This window comes from Galendromus occidentalis, unplaced genomic scaffold (assembly GCF_000255335.2).
Source record: "Galendromus occidentalis unplaced genomic scaffold, Mocc_1.1 scf7180000077458, whole genome shotgun sequence".
In the NCBI taxonomy this organism is placed as follows: Eukaryota; Metazoa; Arthropoda; class Arachnida; order Mesostigmata; family Phytoseiidae; genus Galendromus; species Galendromus occidentalis.
The window spans coordinates 352,894-378,841 of record NW_003805446.1 but is presented as its reverse complement, the minus strand read 5'-3'; the positions used below and the strand labels follow the sequence as shown (position 1 = coordinate 378,841).

General features: G+C 55.1%; 1 protein-coding gene across 1 annotated transcript; it reads right to left on the bottom strand.

Annotated features, from left to right (window-relative positions):
* Positions 1-14,281: 14,281 nt before the first annotated feature.
* LOC100897545 (uncharacterized protein F13E9.13, mitochondrial) lies at positions 14,282-15,155 on the bottom strand. Its single transcript, XM_018639792.1, is given in 1 exon segment — positions 14,282-15,155. A coding segment is annotated over 1 exon segment (867 nt). The 5' UTR covers positions 15,149-15,155.
* Between the last annotated feature and the right edge of the window lie 10,793 nt (positions 15,156-25,948).

The following is a 25,948-nucleotide window of genomic DNA, read 5'->3' as shown; positions in this document are numbered from 1 at the left end:
TTCCTTTCCCGCTTGTCTGGCGCTTGCTGTTGGCCTCATACTGCAGCGGCTCGTTCGCCCGCCCGCACGCTCGCTGGCTCACTCGCTAAGGGAGCCGGCCAGATCTTATAGCGAATCCAATAGAAGGGAACTCGCTGCCTCGTCGAGAAACCACCCAATGGTCTGGAGTGCTTAAGCTAGTTTCTAATTCATCAGATCGCTGCTGCCGCCGCCAGCCTTCGATCGCCAGCCGGTGTCCTGATCACTCATTTACTGATAGCCTGTACTTGAGCTATCTTGCTCCTGATTCTCGTTCCTCGCCGCCGCCGCCGCCGCTGTTCCTCCTGCTTCTCCTTCTTCTTTTATGACCATAGTAAAAGCCCAAGACACCGCAAGACGGTGATTAGCCGCAGCTCGAGGACCATGAGAGCCTTGCGTCCCGCTATCGATCCGCTAAGCTCGGATTGAACTTGAACTTTTCTTGAAGAATCTTCGACGATACCGAACATCGATTGCGAATCATAACTCGAGACGATGCTCTGGCTCCCGTCGACAGCTCGCAGACTATGTCCTCCCACGGCCACAGGGCTCATCGAGCCGGAGCTCGAATACGTCACGAGGACTCGAGCGGTGCCTCAATAGTTTACGACACCAAAACCAATATCAGGATTAACGATCTCTTGGCGATCGAGCGCGTGCGCACTCATACACCCGATCGTGGTCGAGGAAGGAAGGACAGGCAAGAGCGGTTCTTACTTTAGGTAACTTTTAATTGAATTTCCATACATATTGCTAAAGAGCACATTGTCTCGCCGAAAGTTGGACGTCGTAGAGCGAACCTGCAGCCGGTATCCGCTTTCGCAGAGGGATTAGTCACGAGTAGAGAGAATACTCGCCCGGAAGTTTCCCCCAACCTCTGATTTCGGGATCGGGAAGGAATCCCCGATCGCAGTCCGGAGATGCCGAGATAGTTCTGGATGCGAAGCTCCGGGGAATCGATCGGTTCGAGCTGGACCCTGTCGGGCGCACTCGCAGGAATTCTCTTGCATTCCTCCACATGGGCGCCGTATCAAGGTCGAATCGGTCTTCGTGATATCGATACGTCTAGAACCCGGTCGACGGGGACGGCGACGAAAACGACGACAACATTCGAGACCGCAACCACGGCGCGGCGGCATAGCGTTAGCCAGATAAGAGCGTTGCCGAAAGCGAGTAAATTATTCATCACCACACTACGATGACGCAGAACAAAAGGAGAAGCGGCGGCTCGGTTGGCCGTCTTCGGGGGATTCGCTCGCCTCGCCGCGAGCACCATCCGCCGCACCTCTACTCCTGGCGCCCGCATCGAGGCTATTGGGGCTTCAGATTGAAGAGCTAAACGCAATATGCGTTCCCCACGCTCTGGAGCTTGTTGTCTCCGTGCTCATTGAATGAAAGTAATAATAATCTTGATCGCGGTGTGGGCTTCCCGCCGATGGACGGTTGGTCGAGGGAAGGACAGGAGCATGAGGCGACCGATGCATGGAAGGAACAGCCGCCGTTCCTAGGGTCAGGAATTAGCATCACAACGAGGATGCCACCTGCACTGCCTCCCAAGGCTCCAAGCGGTCGGTCGGTCGGACGACGTCTGTCGGTGAAAGGTAAACGAAGGAAAGTGAAGAAGGGGTGAAGAAGCTGTCTTCATTGATTCCTTTCGTCGCTAGCCGTTTGTCCATCCTTATCATTTTCGCCTTGCCTCCTCCTGGTCTCTCGTCTTTGGCAATGCGGTTTGTTCACTTCGATCCAGACGTGGAAGTCAGTTCCTCGAGACTCGAGACCGGATCAGGTCCGTTCCGGATTAGAGCTTCTATTCCATAGTAGGAACAGATGCGGATCTGGAATGACGCTTTGGATTCGGTGAGCCCAGCCGAACAGCGATCCCTGCCGTGCTGCCGTCCATATAGACTCGGGTCTGGACGCTTCCTGCAGCCCACGTGTGGAAGTCGTTCGTTTCCCGGAATAGTTTTGATTCTGGGGAAGTGTTTACCTGCGTTGGGCGCTTCTCGACCCGACAGAGAACTTGTTCGCTGAGCGTCAGTCCGTCTACCGTACACGAGCTCACAGTCCACAATGTGTGTCTGGGATAGACCAGCGGGAGGACGACGGCATGGAGGAACAAACTTGGCGACGAGCAAACGGGCGGTCCTCTTGGATCACGGACATAATCGATCATTCATCGCGGGCGTCCGTGATTAGACGGGAGGAGAACGAAAACTCACTCCTCCCTCTGGCGGCCAAGGAGCAGCAATGATCCGCTGGCCTCAGCCAGACCTAATTCGAACCGAGTGACCAGGCCAGCTCCAGAGCCAAGTGGGATTCGCTCAGCTGGCTCGGGCAACTTTCCTCGTTCCCAGCTCGCGGAGATCCTATCCATCCGAGCAGGCAGTCGGCAACTATTGAAAGAACGAACTGACTACTCGACCTAATAAGGTGTTACAAGCAAGTCGAACAATTCTAGATTGCTTGCCTCCCCGACCGGATCCCTGGCTAGTGGTCATGCACATACCAGTCAGTCAGGCTACCGGCCACCCGACGACGCGTCCACCATTTAAGCCAGCTCACTAAGTCGGTCCGACCGGGCGAAAGCAAACCTAGTCGAATACCGTCTTCTTGTATGCCGGCGTCGCGTTCGAATGAGCTTGCTCCACCACCGACGGTCGGTCGGACGAACCGACGGACCGACTGGTAGACTGGCTGCTTCCTCTTTCCACTTAGAGTAATGCTTCGAAGGGTGCCAACACTTCCTCGGCTTGGCTCATTCGCTACTTCGCGAGAAAGCGAGCTGACTTCACGGCTGCAGGAAGGGGGCAAATAATTAACGTCGACTCCCGAGGAAAAAGACGAACTGCTCCCCTACTCCGTTCCGTCTCGGTTTGCCTGCTCGCATGCAATTTCTTGAGAGTTGTCCACTCGACGGAGAGTTGGCATCCGAAGGAGCGAGTAATTCATACGCGTCGGCACCGACTGCGTCTTTCCCGGTCTCGCTCCCAGTGGAAGAGGAATTTTCGCCATGAATTACTCGGCTAGCAGGAGCCTCATGATTTGATTTCGCCACTCATCCATCCGTCGTCGGTCCATGATTCGAGCGCGTCCGTGCGTCGTTCCGCTCACCCGTCAATCCATTCGACGCGGAAAATTCACGTTCAGCCGCCGGCTCAGGAGACCGTTCGCTGTCGACGCTGCTCCCAGCGTGTGACCGGACGGGAGAAGGGAGTAGCGAAGAGAATTTCCGACTCGAATCTCCGTAATCTCGGCCGAGTCGGCGGTTATTCTCCCAAGATCCCCGGCAAACTCTTCAACCGTTCAAACGACGGCGACGATGATGCTGCTGCCGCCGTCACCGCCGTTGAAGACGGCAATGATGAAACAGACCGTCGGAGCTTCAAGTGGTCCATCAGTCTCAGAGATGACGACCGACCGCGCCCCGCCGATCGCTTCGGATCTCTCCTGATTCGTCCCGAGGGAGAAAAATTGGAACTATTTAGTCTTCTGCCAGCTTTTAAAAAGGCTTGAGTCAACTTTGATTATTTCCGTTTGTCAAGCATGATGAAAAGCTCAACTACTCCCGGTCAGGAATTGGGACGCGACAGCTGATCACTGAGCCGAGTCTATGCCACCCGAGTCACCGGTTGGAGCGCGATCGGCGGGAAATGAGGGAAAAATCTCGTTCAACGCTTCCCTCTCACGGACATGCGAAATTACCATCTCCCAGTCGCTCGGAACGGAGACGCACAGAGCTGGGTCACACGGCTGGGTCATACTTCCCCGATGGAAGTCGTGTCAGGCTCGGAGTAAAATCGCGCTCGAGATAGGGCCATTTGAGCTGTTTCCTTTTCCCTCCAATTTCACGCTCACTGCTTGAAAACGGCGTTCCATTTACACGGAGACGATTCTTGAACACTTCAACGTGATTCTTCCGGAGCAGACCGAAGGCCATAAAGCCTCGATACGATTCCAACCTCAATTTGTATCGAGTGTAATAGAATCTTTCGATCTGTTCCTCTGTTGAGCTAGTTTTCCCCCCCCCGCCGTGAAGTTCAAGAGCACGGAGATATAAGACACGGAAGCGAGCTCGAGAGAATCCGTGGAGCAGGGTAGCATTGCGGCTTGTCTGACTCCGGTGGGAGTTCCGCTCTCCGTGACAGGATATTCTCTATCTGTCCAGATCTTGCCGGTATCGGTAAGGATATTCGACGTCATCAAGGAGTTCTGCGACGGGCATCGACCAGATCCCCATCCCGGCCTCCACGCAAGGCCATGCGACATGATTCCGCAAAAGGTCACCTCGGCCTATCGGGCCGACCTACGCTAATTGCTACGGGAAAGATCGAAGGAACTAGATGTACGTACAGCAGAGCTCCCCGAATAACCCCGGAACGCTAAGAATTAGTGGAATGCGACAACAGCAGCTCCGCCGACGTCGCCAACTTTGATATTGGAGTCGAAGACTAAAATCCCGGCGCCTGCCCCGGTCGCGGCAACGAGAAAAGCGGCAGACGGAGCTTAGAGTAAAGTCTGCCCCGTGGCATCGAAGTGGTAACATCAGTCTCCTCCTATGGCGAGGGCGGCGGGAGCGGCAACGACGACAACGACTAGTTATAGTTGGATGTAGTCCGTCGGCACGCCGGTAGGTAGGTAGGTGGCTCGTCGGTCGGTTCCCAGTCCGGCTAGCTGCTCGCTCGGTAGGTACGCGGTTGTTATTCATGAATAAATTTCTCCCGAATACCCCATTTTGATCAAGAGGGAGCGACGCGCTGTTCTAAGGAGGGTTAAGGGAGACCGTGGCAGCGAGAGGTGTTTGTGCGTCGCGCTCGAGCTCGGATAGCGAGCGACGGACCGACCGACCGACTGTCGAAGGCAAGGGCAGAACGGGAGCAAAGAAAGCCTTTCGGGGCCGAGGAAGATCTTCGCCGTGAGCCCCAGGCTCAGCTCAAGCGCCGCCGCATCGAATGCTTCTGCTGCTGCTGCTGCTGCTGCTCCTCTCAGCATCGTGGAAGCGGGCGAGCAGGCGAGCGAGCGAGCGATTGCACGGACCAAGCTTTTCTCTCCTTGCCAAGCAACCAGAGGGTTCAGCCAGGCAGTCGTTCGCCTCTTCGCTCTCAACGCACACAATAATTAAAAATGCAAACTCCGTAGAGTTGAGCCTTTCCGCTCGGTCCGAGTAGCTGGCTGGCTGGATGCCTGGTTGCCTCGCTGGCTGGCTGGATGGCGGGAGGCGTACGGGAAAGCAGCAAAGGGGAACAGAAGCGGCCGACTTGAAGTAAGAGCGACGGGGGCGAGGACGGGGTGGCCGCTCGCCCGTTTCCCTCTTGCCGGCGTGCCCGCTTGTCTGTCTGGAGAAAATAGGGAGGGGGGGCGGTCGGGGGGTCGGAGTGGGGGCGGTCGGGGGGTCGGAGTGGGGGCATGGCGGCCTCTTTCGGAATGTATTTCGCTCCTTCCCCCAAGCTAGCAGCAGAGGAGATTAGTGCCTAGGGGGCTCCGGGGAAACTCGACCAAAAGCTCGACCGACCAAGCGCTACCTTTTGCTGGTAGGCCACCCAGCGGCGGCGGCGGCAACAACAACAACATCCCCGCAACTAGCAGCGAAGCCTAACGAAGACACGAACTCTTGTGACTTGTGAGATTCATTCTCACTCGGCATTTTTGATCGCTCTCGATGGTGCCACTGAATGCGTTTTGATTCATTGTTCCAGTCAGTGCAGAGGATTTCGGTCCCCCACGCCGCTCGGAGCTGAGAAAAAGAGCTGACGGGCATGGGGAAGATATTTGAACTCACAGATCCTTTATTATCTTGAATTTCTACTCTGATCCTCTCCGGAGTCCGCATCCTTCGGTTCTTTTCTGCCCTCGGTCTGCCAGCCGTCAGATTGAAGTGGAGACTCACGGCGAGAGTGCTGCGAATCTCCCGCGAGATGGGGGCATCCGAGAGGAACGGGCCGAACAGAAACGTACGCAGGCTCATTCAACTCACCTACGAGGAGGAGTCAAACAACTCAGGTGTGCGCCATAAGAAGTGTGAACGCCGATGAGGCGTATCTGAAAAATAGACTACCGATGATAGGGCCAACAGCCGTCTTCGATTGCCTGACGTTAACCCACCGTTGTCTGGCAAGCGAGGGAAGGAGGAAAAAACGAGAAAGTTCATCCGAATGCCACGAGAGAAGAATGCGAGAGTCCGACCACTGATGCGAGGGAGCATCCCCGAAAGAGCAGGGCATCTGTCAAGGATCACAACATGCAGCCCCGGAGCGGTTCAACTGCCTCGCAGCATGATGTTTGACTCCTTCTCAACGATACCGAAAGCTCCTCCACCGGTCGGTAGATCGCACAGATCATTGAAGCGGCGAGATGGGGGTTAGGAGGTGATGAAGAGACGGTAGAGGCCGATAGAGGAAACCGACTAATGATCGAATGGCTTTCGGGCGGGTTATCTTAGGTGATACGCGCGGCAGAGCGGAGATAGGCGGAAACTGGGCTCGGCTCCTCCGAGTCGTATCATTCGTTTAGTCGAGATCAGTTGCAGACACCCAATCGAAGAGCGCTGATATTTCGAAGTGTTTCACCAGAGCCTTCCGCCGACCTGTTTTCCTTCTTCGCCTTGCTCCCTCGATCATGGGTTTGTTAGTTTCGTTCGGTGGTTGGAGCGAGCTTCGGTTTTTCCTCGTCTCCGATTTGGAGCAACTCACCACCTGCAGCGGGAAGGGGACTCTCAATGGTTGCCTGCATTGTTGTCATATTATTGCGAGGGCTAATGAAAGAAAGGAAAGAGAGTAAAAAACACCAGGCCTGTCAAGAGAAATCACCGGTGTGGTTTGTATGTATTCGCCGTGGTGAAGACTTCGGCTTCATGTCTTCTCTGCCTCCAGGCTCTCGCGCGCCGCTCTCCCCCGCGTGAATATCTCGCTGGAAGCGCAGCCTGCGGCCAACAGATTATCTGGTTAACGCGGTGTTCCGCTCTTTCACATTCAGTGAGTCGGTCAGCGCCATCGAACATCTGCACCACATCCCGTTCGCTCTCCAACCTTTTCGAGGTTGCTTTCTCTAGTCGTTGGAACATCATCGCTCTCCACCGAAAATACTGCGGACTCTCCATTCACAGGCCCGAAGAACGATGAGCGATGTTCTCTCGACAACATCGCGGTCGATAGCGCGTGAGGTGCGGCGGATTCGATAGAGCGGTGGGAGGGCGCCAACCAACTCAATAGTTCAGAGCTTTCCGATTCGACCTTTTCGAAGGTTTTCTCTTCGGCCAGCAGGCTGGCCGCGGCTACGAGATTTCCGTAACGGCCTTTAGTGGGTGTTGCCGAAGCAGCGGCAGCAGAAGGAAGAGCAATGCCGAAATCTCTGTGGAAAAAAAGTATTTCGGAGCGCTAGCGACGGAAGAGACACGAAAGTGGGTGAACCCACTCGGAGCGAAATCGGTGGAGCAAGGAGTGACCATCGGATGGAGGCTGAGTGAGCGTCGGCGACGACCTCTAATCGTTTTTCTCTCTTTCCGAGGGGCTTTCTTATATTATTATTATTGGGCCTTATAAATCTTATTGCCAACATGGGCGCAGAGGCAACGCGTCCGACCTAGAGAGCTTCACGGAGCAGAGCAAAGGCCTCGACGGTCCGATCGACTGACCGACCGATCGGCTGACCCGGTCGACTGTCGCTCTAGGAGTCAGCCGGCGCAGCGGAGAACTCTCGCACGATCCGGCGGTTTGCGATGACGATAGAAGTCGGTCGCTGACTGAGTCAGTGGCATTTACAACACAGTCAGTCAGTCTGTCCGCCAGTCGGTCGGTCAGTCGGCCGGCCGAAAGGGCCAGCTTGCAAGTGAGATAGCGGGCAGGCACTCAGCAAGAGCCTACGAGTCAATCGACTGCTTCTTTCGGCCCTAATCTTGTTATACTCATCGTCCGTAAGTGGCTAAAGCGCCTAATTGTGCCAATCATCCGACTGAACACATCGCTTTCCCTCAATCGTGCGTCCGGTCGGTCGCTCGCTCGCTCAGCCTGCCAATGGACGCAGAAGAATCAGATGCTCGGTTTTACAACTAGCTCTCCCGAAGACCGAATCGCCGAAAGAGTCTCCGCTCGTCAGAAACATAGAAAGTGGCCATGCTCTAGCAAATAATGTATCACCTGCGGGAGCGCTGGGCTAATGCGCTGCTCTCCCTTCCGGCGCGTCGGAGGGATGATAAATTCAACGAGAGCAGAAGAAAAGGGATAATATGTAAGATTTGCGGGAAATCGAGCCCTCTCCGGGAGCCTCGACTGGTCTCGTAAGCTGTCCTCGAATCGGAGTCTGTCGACAGCTAGCAGCCGCTGAAAGATTTCGAATACGCGACTCAGCGCAGGAGACATGGTTGTGCGGAGAAGAGAAGCCGTTTGTTTCGCATATGACGGGGCGCGAGTTCTCGATCAACTTCCGATCCCATGGAGTATTGGTAGATGCATTCGAGTCTCCCTTCCGCGTTCGGTTCGACTAAAACACAAAGCTAGAAGCCAGCCGGTCCGAGGACCCCATCGACAGATCCAGCCAGCCTCGCGGTGGTGGTAGATGTGGGAGTCCGCCGTCGTTGTCTAAAATCGATATTCGCCCTCTTGAGCCTCTTCTTCTCCTCCCGTCTGTCCCCACGCCTCGGAGCCGCTTTTCCTTCCACCGTTGATTATTATCCGAGAGAGTCCCAATCGATCCGCTCGGCTCGCTCGCTAGCTCGCTGCTCAACCAACTGGCAGGGGCGCAGCAAATTAATCGTTATTTTCGCATTATCTTATTTCTTGCACCGAAAAGAAGTACGACGACGACGACGGCGGCGGCGACAACGATCTGCTCTGCGTCGGTGGGCGATCTGACGGCAAGAACTATGGTCTCACTGACGCTCGTCCGAGGATTCGGGCTTCGGGTAGCTCACAGCAAACGTTGGAAAAGCCAAGCCGAGGAAAGATTCCAAAAGCTGGAGAGCTCACTGCGGTCCGGCGACTCTGCCAGAGATGCCTCAATCGCAAAGGGAAGGAACAGGGAGCCAGCTGGTGGGGATTCGGCGGGAAGCCGTCGGCAACAACGACCACCATGACGACGGGGAGCGAGCAGCCGATGATCGACTGCTGGTCAGAGAAAATCTCCGAAAGACAATGCCCGACACTTTCCCCCAATCTGTCGCCTGACTCTCCTCTGGCACGTTACCGAGGTGCAGGGCAAGCGAATAGGGACTGCAGTCCCCGAATGCCTTCTTCACATGACCACCGCAAACAGCCACTCAATAAAAAGTCCCGCCGACAGCAGCGGACGCCTGCCGATCGAGACATCAACTAGACGAGAAGCAGGCCAGGGATACAGAGAGCAATAAATGTGTCAATAGTCAGTCAGGTGCGAAGTCGTCCTCAGTGGGAGCTATCACAACTTTGTGGCTGTTGTCCACATGATGCAGATGTCGGCAATCGCCTTCCGTTAAGTAACAGTTGTTGACCGGAGGGCGGACTTTTTTTTCGTGGCAGCTGTTGTGTATATTCGTCCATATTCTTGCAGAATCACAAAAGTTGTCTCGGTGAATATTTCCCGATCAGAATGCGAAGAAGTTTCCCTCCCTGACGGAAACTCAATAACGCTTCGATGACGACGGAAAAAGTATCTACTATCGGCTGAGAATGCATGCTACGTTAAAATTGAAACTTAGGGACTTATATGGTTAGGAAAATATATATTCACATAACCCTATACAAGCCCGTAGATATGGGGGCGACATAGTGCCCGTTTGGGGACATCGAACCCTAGGGAAGCCGTAGAGCAGCAAGAGGACTCCAGCCAATTTCGTTCCGCTACGTTTCAGGTAATTGTTGAATGTCATCCCACCGAGTTTCATCAATGCGACTTTATCAAGCGTAATGATGCCTACTTGTAGGGGCGGAACGGTGAGAAAGGAGGCACCGGAGCTCTGAATCGAAGCACTCAACGACCATGACCGGGGAGCAGGCACAACGAACAATGAGTGGGTCCCACTGTGATTCCTTCCCAACATGCATGAGTGGTACGTCTCTCGTCGATAGTTTGTGCCTCTATCGACGTATTATACGATCGACAACAGCAACACCAGCGAGGACGGGAGGGCCAAATCTCGGTTCTATTTGTGATCGGACGCTTATTATCGAGGGACCGACAGCGGATTCGACGGACTAAGTACGAGGAGAGATTCCGAGCCGAAAATGTCGTTCCGTGATTCATTAACGAACTCGCATGGGCGACATTGGCCGTTTATGTTGGACGGGGCAATGGGGACTTTGGATCGCGTGAGGAGATATCGGATCTGCCTCGACTTCGATCGAGCGAGAAAGTCGAGGCTTCAACGAGCCGTCGTCATGCCGCGTCCTCCGACAGGTCGGACGACGCTCCGGTCTCGGAGTTCCTCTCTCGATATCATTTCTGATTCGATCGGAAATCAATCATTATCATTGAAGGGATAATTAGCTATATTTCCCGATTCAACAAGTGGTCTGACATGACTCCCGTTTCCGCGGTGACCTGCGGTTATTTTTTCTTGAGGTCAACACGCAACTCAGCACCCCCCGTCGAAGCTGCTACGAGATGCGCGAGCGAGTCGAAAGTCGACACGCTTCTGCGCGAATGAAAACGAGCGCGAAACGTCAACAGCAAGCGTTCCTCTTCGCGTGTCTAAGTCTATTGATCCATTCGTGTCTGTTTGAACTGTCGGTCGAGGGGTTCAAAGTTGTTCACTGAGTGACTGAGTCCTGCACACGCACAAACAGACTCGTCTCCGACCCTGTAAGCAATGGCAGCGGAACATTCGTCATTCTCCGAAGCCCGTAAACGAGCGAAGCGGCGAGGAACGGGGAACGCTCGCGGTCCCTCCGAGACTGGAAAGAGACCGAAAGTTCGTCGCATGCGCCAAGTTCGCTTCTTGGTGAAACCACGGACAAAAAGAAGGATGGTGCGGTGATGTCTTCGAGATAGTCCCTCGCGAGAGAGCGCGCCACAAAGAAGGAGAATCAACGAGCGCGAGGGGGCTCGCCTCAAATGGAAGCAGCGGTCGACCTCCCGAAACAAGATGAAGGAGCCCAAAAGAAAAAAAAAGCAAGAAACGAACGAATGAGGAAGCGAGTGAGCGGGAAGCAGGAGCAAAAGCCACTCCATTTATTTCTTATTGACCCCACCACAGAAGCAGTGACGGCATAGGGCCGCTCGGGACGAGAACTCGAAGCAATGCAGGAAGGCGGGTTGCTCGGCAAATGGAAAGAGCGGCCAATAAAATATGCATTTGTCTTACCTACAGGCACATACTACATGGTGAAGAGATTGCTTCTGATTCACAGATGGCATCGGGGTCAGGGGCAGATCCGAACGAAGAGCATCCGAGCTCCAGCACGGTATCGAGCTTGACCACTGAATATGGAATTATCGGAGATTCGGGGGGCGAACCGCACATGTGAGTTGCCGTTCACCACCGAGGCTGTCGACATCCACGCATTGCCGCACCGGTGCCAATAAGCTCATCGAGAAAATCATTCATATCCCCTGTGACCTTGCCGACGACGGCCAGCTTCGAGGTTTCGATCAAAATGCCCCGGGGAATGCGGGGAATAGTTTCTCTTTGAGGAACTCGATTCGAGACATCTCCGCTCAGAGAGCACCTCCGGCTGACGGATTCCGGAGCGAAAACGTTCTGATCTACGAATCGCCACACAGGTTTTGCGCGCGAACAGCACGGACCTCACGGACTCCGAACGTCTTTTCGTTTCTCAACCGCACGAGTGCCGCTCGACGCTCGGACTGCGAGTGATTCGTACATCTGCAGCTCCGAGCGGGAACCGCAGTGAACTCGAGAGCAGGTGGCTCGTTTGACCCAAGCATCTGCTGCCGACTCGGATCAGCCAGTCGAATGACTAAGCCTTTCATTCTCCTGCCCTCTCGAGTCTGTCGCCTCTCCTCTTACGTCGATTGTTTGATTCGGAATCGCTGCTACGTCCGCGACGCCATCGGCTCATTCAATTCATCTCGTATCATTCAATCGTTCTCTCAGACTTCGGACCCTCTCTTGCCTTTCCTCTCTCCCAGAACGTGGCCGAAACTCGGGAGTTCTCTTCTGACAACGCTAGCGACTCCCCCATACGACCACCTCGTCTGCGAACAACATTGAAAAAACAAATTATCGTCGGCCGCACGAGCCAAAAGAATAACAAAGTTAAAAAGGAACCACAGGAGAAGGGCTGCTGGCTCCCGAGTATTCGGCAGCTCTGAGGGGACTGTGCGCTGGGACGTGGAGGAGGAAGAAGAAAAAATTAGTTAGCCCGACAGACGGTAACCGCCCACGTAAACACACGGACGCCTTCGTTTCTCACCGGCCCGCGAACTATCAGACGAGAAAACAATCCTTGATTAATGAGCAAGCAGATGCACGGACAGGGTAAGAAAACCGAAAACAAACGGAAACAAAACGTCAACATCGTTCCGGCTCGAGAAGACAGTTTAGCAAAGCTATCGCTGCTCGACTATGCTGGCGCCTCCTGGAAGCCTTGAGGGATTCCCGCGCGGCCTTTCGATTTCCCCGGAACTCAGCCCTTATTGAGGTTGGTCTGAGAACGAGGAGGGAGGCTGCATCGGACCCCCAGATGGAATAATTCACTCTCGGAATACGAGCCCCATGGAGGAACCCTACACCATAGGTTCGGTCGTGCCGTCTGTCTTCTGCGTCCTTATCAGTGTTCTCCTGACGGCGCATGTGAGTGACTGGCTTGTTGTTCACGGAGGCGTTATTTTTCGAAGCAACAATGGAGACCAGACGAGTTAGTCGGCAGGCAGACAGACGGACGGACGGACAGACCCAACTCAGGCCGACCCAACAACCGTCCGGCAGCCAGCAACCCGGCGCGCCCGACGGCCCAGGAGCGGAGAAGAGCGTCAGACGAAACAGGACGATGTTCGTTGTTTCCATTTATTTTCTGTTTATCTCAGATCCGTGCCTGTTCCCTCAGAGAATTGTTCGGAACGATGAACAAAAAAAAACGCCTCCGTTCGTCGTCGTTCCTCTGTCGGCTCGTGGGCAATCCGCGCGCTCGTTTCCCTTGCCACTTGCCGCCCTATCGTCGCAACCCTCTCGGTTGCTACCGCAGTCAATCGACACATCTCCCCACTCGCCGTTTAGTTGTCTGCTGGGGGAAATGGATACAATTCTTCTGCTCGTCCGCCTGGTGAATCATCGTTACCTACGTCTTCGATGTTCACCCCTCGCGCGTTCTTGTGGGAGACCTGACGCCCCTTGGTTTGTTGACATTTCACGGCTGTTGGAAATCAGCCGACCCGTTCGGACCAAATCATCGGTAACCCTTTTCCCGGTCGGTGCCCCTGGTCGCTCTGACAGGGTGTGGTGTTTCGGTTGTCAAGAGCTCAGCTTAATCATAAACACACGACGACAACAGCAACGATGATGACGACACGGCATTTGGCTCTGGGAACACTTCCGCCGAGGGCGGAAGTTGGGTTGCCGCCGGAGGGTAGCGGATTCGAAGGAGAAGCCAGCAGCAGCAGCAAACGAAACGCGTGCAGATAGGGATCAAGCTTCTCCCTGTCAACGTGCTGTTTGTTCGGCCACGGTTTTCTGCTATGGTCAAAGGTCTACAGACGAAAATCCGGAGAAAGCGGATTTCTGTGCTGTGAGTGAGACTCTGAGTCCGGCAGCGGATACTCTCTTATGCACACCAGAGCACAGTGAGCTCCCAAGCTCGTGAGGTATCCTCCGAGTCGATGTTCGTACTTTGAGGGATCGTTGCAGCGGCACTCACTTGCTCTCTAGGGGCAGAGCAAGCAAGCGGAGATGCTGGAGAAGGGCAAGCTTGCGAGCGGTTCAGGGGCCGGGAAGCAGGACGGGCACAGCCAAGCAGGGCAGAGGGACCGGTGGGCGCATAGCAAATTATCGGCTGACTGTTTCCTCGTTGCATAGCATTTCGCATCCGGCACTTCCGCTGCCCGACTCTCCGGGTCCAAGCAATCCGCCGGATCCTGAGCCACCGAATCGAGAATCCCTGATGCTGCTGACCGTGTATGCGTCTGTCAATTCATCCGGTCTTCCCCCTTGTGCGTTTGCGTGGAGCTTGTCGTCCCGTCATTATTTCGCGGAAGCGTGACAAGTCAGCAAGAACCCTCCGTTCCGATCTCTCGATCATCGAATGGAGGAAACCTGCCGGAATCTGCATTACTGCTCATAGCCTATGGTTTGATTCAAGCCCTGAGAACCCACCACGAGTACCCACCCACCTACTACATACTATGTATATTTGGAAAGTTGTTGTTTTCGATATCAAGCTTCCTTTATTTTGTCCATGAAGGCTCGGACCTTGGATGGATCCAGATCGTTCTTCCAGTAACCGCCTTCCTTGAAATGTGAACCGACGATCACTCCATGACAGTTTTCGCTCAGCCTTGCGAAATTCTCGATCGTTACACCGGATCCGAGAAGAAGAGGTTGATGCGGCACCGCTCCCGACACCTGTTCGATATCCGCGGGACTCGGCTCGGAACCTGTTGCGGAACCCGTGACAATGATGCCGTCGCTGGCGAAAAAATCAGCTGCGCGAGCGGTTTCGCCTACGGAGACATCGGCGGTTATCGCGTGCGAGGAATGTTTCTTTTTGATGTCACAGAATACGGCGATTCGCTGAGCGAAGTCTCCGAGAGATTTCCGATACCGGAGAAGTTCTCCGGCACACGACTGGATGAGACCTTCATCAGCGACGTGGCCAAACACGAAGCCCTCCGCGCGGACGAAATTGAAATTTGACGCCGCCGCTACAGCGAGAGCCGACTTATTCTGCGCTGCGAGGATTTGCACTCCACAAGGCATCCGCCGACCGACGGTGTCGCGAACCCTCGAACATATTCGAGTCATTGAGGCCGTTATCTCGGGACTTTCGCGCAGAGTATACGGAACATCGTTCATGTTTTCTACGATGAGTCCATCGATTCCGCAGTCTCTGTATATCGAGGCCTCGTGCACGGCGTGGTCCACGATTTCATCGATGGATTTCTCGTTGAACGGCGTTCCGGGAAGAGCTTTCACGTGAATGACGCCGATCACGGCACAACGCGACCGCACTTGGAACAGGGTCTGGAATCGTGACAAACACGAGGCCATTTCAGTCTCAGCTGTTCGGTTTCGGAGAGACTCTCCAAAGCTAACCCGCAACAACAACGACAGCAGAACCGGCGCGACGGTGAGGGAAATCGGAGAGGAGGAACACGAGACGATGGACTCTAGCGTCAAGATATCGCGCTAAGCGAATTGTGCATCTCCCGACGGTGTACCCCTCAACGGGTGCTGACTGTCTGAGTTGCTGACGGTCGCTAACGTCATAAAGTCTCTACGGGAGCTCGCAGCGAACCGGTCTGTGCGTCCGTCCGTCTGTCCGTCGAGCGAGCGGGAACGGGCTAGATTAGCTTGGGGTGAAGGAGGCGCTCAGCTCGGCTGAGTGGTCGAGCGAGCAATTAACGGAGACGCAGATGAGGGAAGATTTGCTTTGCTTCCCCGTTACTTCACGAGTAACGTAGGCAGCAGCAGCGTCGGCGCCGTGCTTCCATTCCTTAATCAATGCGTCTTTCTTCTTGACCGACTTCGGCCAGGAGACGATAGCCTGGTACGATGAACGAGCCACGGAAAATAATCAACGGGCACATGGGAAACCTACGCGAGACCCCGGAAAACTTTTTTCATTCTGTCCCATCCGCAGACACGTCGCCGCCGCTGCCGCCGAGCGTAGTATTAGTCCTTGATTCACGGGAATCAAACGCCAGCGGGAACGTACACGATGTAGTCTGCTCGGGCAGCCGCGGCTCCCGACACGGGAGCTTCTTTCGAGAAACAGAATATACGGACCCGCAGTCCGAGCGTTAAGCGACACCAGTCGGGAGGAAGCGGGACAAAGGTGGAGGAGCGGCTCCTGTGATTCTTTTGTGATTTACGCACAGCACAACGAGAAAGCGTAAGAGACGGAAGAATGGACGAGGGGAGGGGGGGGGCGGAGGGGGATTACTACTAGTACTAGCAGCACAACCACCACCACCACGAACGACTACGATTCACTGGCACCGCCACCGCAAGCAGCCAACAAGAGAGCGTTAATTGCCCGCTTTGATACCACTGCTTCCTCGGAGAGTCCTGTTCTGCCGCTCCCTTCATTTCCTTGTTTCCTCCATTCCCGTTGCGTCTCTAGCGTGCGTCCTTTTTCCGCACAGCCCGACCGCGGTCCCGTTTCGTGAAAAGAAAAGGGAAGAAAATGGGTCGACGGGAACTTGTCAAGTCGGTGCATTGAGCGGTAGATGTCTTGCCTGAATTGTTCACGCGTCCGCACTCAACGGAGCCCCCCTCCCCGAGTGGTCATCACGCGAATGCCCCCCTCACCCGCCTCTTCCCATCCTGGGGTGAGGTATCCTGATCTTCGAGCTATGGATCTCCCGGTCAGGCCCTAGTAGGAGGTACGCCTCCGACTCTCGCCAGAAAAAGACCGCGCAGTCTCCGACTCCCCCCCCCCATTCCCCCCTCTAACCCGAGGAAATCTCGCAGCAACAAGTCTGCCGCTTCGATCCGCAAGACGGCAGACAGGAGCGCGAGGAGGCGTATTACCCTCAAGGTGGAAATCGCGCTCGAGAAATCGGAGTAGGCCGCCCAGCTGGCTCCGGACGACTCGCTTCCCGAACGCTTGCGGGAGTGTTTTTAGTTTATTTTTTTTCTTTTTGCACTTACCACCCCTTGCACGTTCTCCGGCTCGGGCCACGACGCTACTGACCGGTCTCATCGCGGCGCGTGGGTCGTGTAAGCGTAAGAACTGGGGAAGGCGGTAGAAGTGTTCTCGGCGAGGCTGAGGGCGAAGGGCCGCCGCCGTGGGGAAAAGTACTGAGTCACGAAGGGAAAGCCGAGCCATCCACTTGAGCGTAGCCGGAGCTCCGAGCTCACTGACCGTTCATTCGGTGCTTTCCATGAGCCATGTTCGAGCCTTACGACTACGGGGCCTTTTGGAGCGAGTACCGAGCCTCCGGACGGGGGACTGGCTCAGTGGTGAGCCGTCGGCGGATCACTCGGAGCGGGTCCGTGTGCTCACAAACTGGCTTCCTATGGTAAGTAGGGTATCCTCACGTTCATTTCTATTGCCACCAATATCCGTTGCTGCTGCGAGTACAATTAGCCACAGCAGGATCCACGGGGCCTACAAGGAGCCGCAGCGGAGAGACTAACAGACGTACGCGGACGACAGAGGAACCATCCGTTGGATCGACCGACAGATAGGCACTATGTTATGCGGGACACGTTCTGTTCGCGGGATAGGCGCTCGCCCGTTTTCCCATCCGTGTTTGTGGGGAGTTTGCGTACGCAAGCCTTCCCACCCTTGGGGGGAATGACGGATTGAGCGTTCTCATTGACATCGCATTCGGATTATTCGAGTACGTTCCGGAAAGGGAGACGTTTAAAGATGTTCCGGCCTCTGAGAGCGCTTGGATTCGCAACGATTCGGGGGACGACGACGCGACGGGTCCCGAGTCGGGGACCCCGGCTTGCGGATGGAATCCGGCAGCGGCAAAAACGGCAACGAAAGCGGGAAAGCTCGAGGGAAAAAACACTTCTCCAGAAGGGAATCGCCGTCCTACATTCCGATACCTACGCGGAGCGGTGCCCGCTGGGCTTGTGGGTGGTCTTCTCGGCGGGTCTGCCGGGCTGTTGAGAAGACTGACGAGTGGCCAATCCTCGGCGGCAGCGGTATGGGAACGGGGACACAGAAGGCGAATCGGGAATGAACGAAAGCAGGAGCGAGCGGACGAACGAAGGCAAAGGTATCCGTTCTCTCCAAGCCTGCTGCTGCTCCTTCTTCTTCTGAGGCTGAAATCGATAAGGAACGACCAGGTCTGTCCAGATGTGCCACAGATGGGGTCAAGACAATTCTGTGTTTCGTCTCCAGCCTTGCTCGTCGTCTCGCCTTAACCCTCCTCTCGCATCGCCCGAGCTCGTCCGCTCGCCACGGTGGTTTCGTCCGGGAAAAAGAAAAATGAGACTAGGGAGCGACAGCCTGCATGCCTGGAGAACTGAGTGAACCTCGAGATTCCAGAGAGCAGGACGGATCAAGCCGCGGGACCCTCAACCCGCATTGAAGTTCTATGGAACTCGCTCGGGAACTCCTGGAGAGACCAAAACTTGTCCTTCCATGAGAATGGAAAAGAAGCCGGCACGATTATATTCGTCGGCCATTCCAGGGACTTCCCGACTTCTGATGGGAAATTGGCCGAAAATGAGACAGAAAATCAAGGCAAGCGGGAAAGCGGGAAGGAGAAAAGATGGAGCTCGTAGCACTCTACAGTCAGAGGGATTCCCAGATTTCAGATTCTTGCACCGACCACCTCATCGCCATCGTTAAAGATGAAGAAGAAGGAAGGAGTGCGAGAGGAAGCGCACCGGGAGGAATCGAAATTCAGTGACCATCTTCATTTGGGGAAAATCAATTTCAACGAACAACGAACAGATATCGCGGCCCCGCTCACCCATGGTCCCACCTCGAGTCTATCTGTCTTTCCGCTATTTCTCCACCGAACTGCCGAGGCGGTCAGCCGTTCGGATTCGATGTTTGGAGCTGGGTAGAGACCCTGCGGGGGATGAGGCATCGGTCAGCCTATCTTCTCGAGAGGAATATCTCGGCTTCTCTCTGGATATACGTTCTCTTCCACGGACTATGGACTATGAACGATCTGAATTTTTGGAGCCCCTCGAGGAGCTTTTCGAAGACTCGTCCGGAGCCGGAGTCCAGGGTCCAAATACAAACAGGTGAAACATTCCGAGGATAACCGTACTCAAGGTCGCCAAGTAACCTCCGCTCGGAGCGTCCAGAGAGGAGAAAACGTAGATGAGGCAGAGCGAGCTCGACAGTCGAACGTGGAAGGATCCGCGAAAATGAACTGCTCAACGGCTCCGACAGTCAGTCGGCGATAACGGATGAGTTGATGGGGTGGCGACGCGTGACCTCCCTGACAGACAGACGGACGTACGGACGAACCGACCGACCGGACGACTCTTCCACCCACTCTCGAGTCAGTCAAACATTCTGCCAGTCGACCACTCACCCACCATTCCACCACCCACCCACCTACCAAACCAACTCGCTCGACGGGGCGTTCGGATACACAGACGAACCGAAGCTGCCACTGTTGGTCCGAATTAAAAGGGCTTATCGCCACACTGGCTGCCGCGTTGCTCCACTGACTGCTTGCGAGGCTCGCAGTGCGGGCTGTCTTCAAGAGACGGACGGACGGAGGGACCGACGAACCGACCGACGGATGGACGTACGAACGCGCGGATTGCTCCCCTCTTTCAGATGGCACGAGAGAGGTCACCAGGGTTGCAGAGATGGATCTATCTCGCTCTGTTCTGCCGCCGCCGCCGCCGTCGTCGTTCGAGGGCTCTCTTGCTCGCCTTGTTCCTCATTTCTTCTCCATGATCCATGATGAAACCGAGAAGAATCGAATCGAGACGAGGACGCGGCTGCCGCTGCCAACGACGATGAGGTTGAAGAGAAGAAGATCGACCGGAGCAAAGATCCAACGAAGCGAGCGAGCAGCCGTCGCGGCTCCGGGATCCGAGTGGAGGGCCAAAAAAAAATAGAAACACAACTTGTGAGTCCGATGCCGATCTGAGGATGAGAGATTCTGAGCCGCTGATGCCATCCCACCAGGATGCCAGAAGCCAATTAGAGAGAGGAATCAGACGAAAAGAAAAATGTGGGATTTATAGGAGTCGTAGTCGCCCGATAGATAGCGATTGCTGTCTTGAGCTCTGCTGGAAATTCCTCGGCGCCTCCAATGTTGTTTCATTCTATCTCCTCCCTTTTTTCCTATCAGTCAATCTGATCCGCCATCGAGTCTGATCCCTGTCCGCAGTCCCTCTCTGCGGAGTTCGACTGACTGAGACGAAATAACATTTCCTCGTTCCCGCCTGGAATTCCCCCGGAGAGCTTCAACTGGAAGACTGTGCGTATCCGCACCTTCAACCACCGCTCCTGTGGAACGGTGCGGTTATCCACGACGCGAGCGATGGCGTGCCGCGAAGGGGTACGCGGAAATCTCACAAGGACCTCTATGACCATGACAAGCGGGGAGATGGACTCACGCTGGAGGAAGAAGAACGGGAATGAGGAAAGACTGCAGTGAACCAACCTCAACTCCTATAAAAATTGGCCCGTTCAACGCCTAATGGTTTCAGAGCGGGCGAGCGGGTAAGCCACTAAGGGAAGGAGCGAGGGAGACCGGTCCCGGTCGCTCGCCGACCCGCCCGCCCGACCGGACGGTCGTCCGTTCATTGGAAACGAGAAGAAACTACGAACACCCACTATATCTGAGATTTCATATCGCCGCGCCGTCAATTCGAACATGAGCGAGCGGGAGAGAGAGCCGTTCGTCCGAACATCCATTGAGATCCGAGGATCCGAACACCCGAGCCTCCGATCGACTCCAGCCATCACAACAGTCGTCGACCGCAACTCACCATCATGATGCGATATTCCGCAAGGCCATCATCCCTAGAAACGATGATCAAGTCGATAGGGACACCCATTTCTCGAGCCGAATATAGTGGACGATTCCTCGACCATGTCGCCAGACCCGAGTGCTGGATCCGAGATTTCCGGACGGCATTCCGCCGACCTCTCGGTCTCGGAAATCAGGTGCGATCTTCCGTGGGTCGATCAACGTCATCTCTGAGAGGAATACGGAGGAAATCATCATATGGTCGACGCGTATCGCGGGATAAAGGGGGCGCGATGGATGCGAGAGCGACCTCATTCGGTCTCCGGGAAGAGCGACCTCGGTGTTTCAAGCTCTGCGTAACGATGTTCCTTTCGACGAGTTGGTCAAGGTGGCTCGTCGACCCAAACACGCGGCGGGAGCAGCCACGAACGCCGTGTCGTTCGGGCCGATCATGATGGCGGTGGTGGCGGCGGCGGTAGAGGAGAGTGTTCCTCGCTTATACGGCCGGCATAAAAAGCTTGTATGCCTCACAACCTGCATGCCTGCTCACTTGCCTTGACGGCTGGTTGGCTGATCCGGTGGAGAGACGTCGTTTTTGTAGAGGGTGTATCGAAACGGGCCACTCGGAGTCAGAGGCCGCCCGACATACGCCGAGCGGGTCTATCGATCTGACCTTGCCGCTGTCAGCCCCACTTAGTCAATCACGGAGGCAAGGGTCAGAGCAGACGAATGAGTGATTCCTCTGAGGCTTATAACGGGAGGATCCTACGAAGGCAGGAAGGAATGGCTATGTCGACAATTATATCCCTTCTCAAGGTTCCTGTCGTTGGATATCGCATAGTGCCCGAACAATAACGCACTTGCTCAGATTTCAACCGTCGGAACTCATTCGTGCCGGTGCGAGCAGTTCCGACGATTGAGCTCATCGCAGGGTCCGAACGCGCGATGAGGTGCGATTCAACTTCGCTCATTATTTGATGCCGCCGCTGCTGCAGCATTGTGCGGTCTGTCGTCCGAGCTGGTCAGCGAGCTCCAACCGCTGGAATAGCGGCACCTTGTGCTGAGAGCGAGGCGGCTCTCTGCTGCTGCTTTGGAGAAGGGCCCCGGCTGGGAGGACGCGGAATCGCAAGGGCAGAGTCGGGAGGGAGCTGGCGGGGAAGCTGGAAGAGAGAGCGCCGAGAGCTGCGAGTGGCGGTGGTGGTGTGGCGGCAGCAGAAGCAGCGGTGCCGAGAAGAGAACGCACAGATGGAACGAACGGCGGAGTGAAAATGTTTTGCGGAGGGGGCGTAAGGGGCAAGAACGGGGAAGGAAGGGTCTCCGGCTTGTGGGAGAGAAATAGCGAGAGAAGCGATAGAAAAGGAGAGAGAGACGACTATACTCGACGAACGAACGAACGAACGAAAAGGGCAAAACAGGGCCAAGCGGAAGCGGGAGGAAACGTCGACGGCTCCACGAGAGTTGAGAAAAAGAGAAGAAAATCGGCGAAAGACGATTCAAAACATATTGAGATCATTTCTCATTCCGCCACAGCTTCAGTCGCTAGGATCGCGTGTGAGGGAGGTGCCCAACATCGAGGCTGAAGTCTACGCTAGTCCGTAGCGCGGACGAGGAACGAGGGAGAAAAGAATAATTCTCGACCGAGTTTTCCTCTACACGAATATCGAGATGACAAAGACAGTTTCGCCGCGAGCGCACTCGATTACCTGCTCTAACCGACTGCGTGTTCGAGCGTGCCATCCAACAGTGGTCGGATCGATTTTCCCGACGGGAAACATCTTGGATTGGTTTTCAGTCGGGGAAGGTTGCGGCCCGCAAACCACGAGTAGCATGTCTCTGGGGTCTGGATGCGCTCGGCAGAGGACTGGTTCAATGGGGTTGACAAGGACGAATTCGGAAATTCGGAGGTCAAAGCTCGGAGGAACATGGAACTCCTCAGCCAAGTCAGAGACATCTCACCGGACTAACGGACGGCGAGGCAGACTCAGCGACCGAAGAACGAGAAAAAAACTGTTGTTCAAACAAGCATGTAGTTCTTGGCATAGTTTGAGGCTGAGCGCACGGACATGATGGATGGCCCTCGGGAGCCTGTAGCAGCAGCAGCAACGGAAGAGGAAAGTCAGTCCTGCCTCCTGGCTGCATGGAGGCTTTGGCTGGAGTCGGTTGCACACACGGAAAAAATGCCGAAAGAGCAAGGAAACGAGCGAGCAGCGAGATTGAGCCGCATCTCCCAAAACTTGATCATATGCACACTACAAGAAAAAGCCATCCAGCGTCTTCGATCGGAACGCGTGCTCAGACTGCTAGCCGAGGAAGCATTCAGTCAAAAAACGAGCTCACCGAGCCAACCGAGACATTCTCGATGCTCGGATGGACGTTTTCAATGATGATATCCGATCCGTCCGGTGCAGCAAGTGCTGTGCCCGCGGTCGTCCGTGCTACAGCCATGATGAGATTGAAGCGAGTATCATGGAGGAGACGTCAGTAACTGGAAGTATCATGAAAGATCTCTGAAGTTCTTCGAGAGGGCTCGCCTTATTCACAAACTTAGCGAATAGACAGAGGATTTTTGTGGAAGAACGCTTATCGATTTCCCTCGGTTTCGAGCTGGTTGGGCGAATCGTGAAGCCGCGTCTCGCTTATGAGGACGAATGCAAGCTCTGAATAAATTAAAATAATACTCCAAAGTCGTCCCGATGATCATCTTCGAGAATCGCTGCCGACATTGGAGCCGACAGTTTGAGCTCAGCAACGGAGGTCTGGAGTGTCGAATCTGGCAGTTCGTGCAATCGCTCGCGTTCTTGGTCAGAAAGAAAAATTCAAATAGCGAACAAGCGGGCGGTGGAATTTGTAGCTCGAACGGCCACACGGGATGAGCGCGAAGAAGCTGACAAAGTAGCAGGAAGAGAGAGAAGTGCCCGTCGCTGCTACCGTGGGTGTGTGAGAGCGACGCTTTCAAAAGGAAGCCGGTCGAGTGAAAGCAGAAGGGTTAATATGCTGCTGCTGCTGCTGATGCCGCCGCTATTATTACTACACACTGACCGATCCATCAAAGTCAGCCAGCAAACAGCCAGCCAGCCGAGCAACCCTCACGACGAGATGACTAAACCAACCAGCCGACAGTCAGCGCGACCGGAGCATCTTGGCACAATCATTATTTCCTTCAAAAATCTCCTGAGGTCTGAAAGGATCCGACATATCTCAAGACGGAGTTCGCCGGACGGTGAGGGAGGTCACCGTTGATGAGGTCACCGACGCCGTCCCGATTTCTACGGCCAGCCGGAGTGTCAATTGGTATGGGCGCCGGGGCAGGAGTCATCTCCAGTAAGGAGCGATCGGATTCTCTAGGATTAGGGATGATTCGAAGTCGGACGGGGGTTGCATTGGGAGAATGAGGAGACACGCTCCCGAGATCGTGAGCTTGGATTGATCTTCGGCGTCGGATCGGAAACGGGAGCAGGACGAATATGGGACCGGGTTCAGTGGTTGTGGTGGTGGTGGTGGTGGTGGTGGTGGCGACGACGGTCACACTGGTAAGCGAGAAAGCAAGCGTTAGCGGGACGAGGCACAGGCGAGCGAGGATCTGGCACCGACCGGCTGCCCAGAAGCAGAAGAACGAACGAAAGAAGAGATCTGAGTCACTGATGAGCTAATTTCTCTTTGATGCGACGATCCATCACTGTCTCAGACTACTCCCGCGATCCAGCGATCTAGCAAGCTCCGAGCAGCCTGCGAGCAAACCATCCAGCGATCAGCCAGCCTCAGCTTGCACTGCGATCCGCCCCCGTCCCTCACACCCCTCGGAGCCGTCCCCGGTCTCACAGATTCCCTTCAATTTCCCCTGACCCTGAGATTAAGCTCGGCAGCGGCAGCAATGCTAGCGGGAGCTCACAGACAACTGGAAACGAACGATGATTTCGCCGGGCGAGCGAGCACGTATCGTCAATTGACGACATTTCCTTTGAGAACGCTTTTCCTGTCAGCATCTCCTCGCCTCGGGAAGGCTCGGGCTGGCAGCGGCAGCGACGATGATGACAGAAAAGGCTAATCCGATGAGTCGGATTCAATGTGATGCTCGGCCGCTCGCGACTCGCTTTCCATCCGCTTGATGCCCGCATCTAACCCGATTCTCGTCGAGGGCGCAAAGAACTCAGAGACTGATACCCTCCTTTTCTTCTTTGTGGTCGTGCTTGCGGACTCTGTCGGCAACGCCAAATCAGACCTGCGGTACGATGATCAGAAGGGATCGCAAGCCCGAATTTCATTGGACGCTTCAAGCTCCGTGCTGATAACGAGAAGAACTCTGATATTGAAAGGAAACGGAACGATTTATTCTGCACGGAACGCTTGTCGGGACGAAGACCGATTCAATGCTGAAAGGTTTCATCTTCACTTATTTGAGAATTTTCTCCCGTTTTTCACAACGTCATTTGAAATCTCGATTCGGCCATGCGTCCATCGCCTGGATAATAATCGGTTACTTTCTGGGTCGCCAAAATCTGACGATCGGGCTCGATTCTACCGTGTCTGTTTGGGCCCACTCGTCGGCTTCCGCTTCAATTGTTGGATCGATAGAATTTCCATGGTCGGAATCATCACGGTTTTCTTCCACGCTTGTTCTGTTGTCCGATCCGCCCTGCAGGGAACGATCAAGGGCTCGCCCAGCGGAGAATCACCCGTCAAACGCGTATGGTGATCGGCTCTGAGGTTGGCGCAACTTCTGAGGCTAAAACGGTGACTGAACGAGCTTGAGTGTATGGGGGCAGGGTTGAGGCGCTTAGCGGGGCCAGAGGGTAGTGAGCACGGGGTGACGCTGGGTAAGGAAGAGAAAAGGGCTCGGGGAGGACAACTGGGGCCGTCGACTGAGCAACGACGAGGGGGTAGATGAGGAAATGAGAGTGAGGGGAATGATGGACGACCTTTTGGATGAGAGCAGCGTCAGTAGTGGCAGCAGTCGTCGTCGTTGGGCTAGTGGTGGTGGTGGTGGCGGCGGCGGCGGCGGCGTTGGTGGTAGAATGGGGAAAACTTGGAGAGAAGACGAACAGAATCGGGCAAGGGGCGCGGATATCTTGATAGATGACTGTATACTGCATCTGATGTGCATGTGTCTCCGATGGCTTCCGCTTTTTACAGCAGCGACAGTCAGTGCGCCCTTCACCGCGAACCCTACAACGTGGTACAACAAGATGCGGAAGAACAACTCGGATCGGCGCAGATACAGCGGAAAGACGGGAATCCGCGTCTGAGGGCGACTGGTACAACTCGTCGTCGCACGCCGTCGGGTATCGGACCGAAATCGAACATTGCTGGAGATTTAACGGGAAAACCGCTGGAATCAGAGCAAGCTCCAGAGTCCCGATTTGTGCGTTGACCGTAGAGAGATTCAATGTCGATGAAGTGACCTAATGACAGGTTCTGCTCCCTCAGTCAGTCCCCCCGC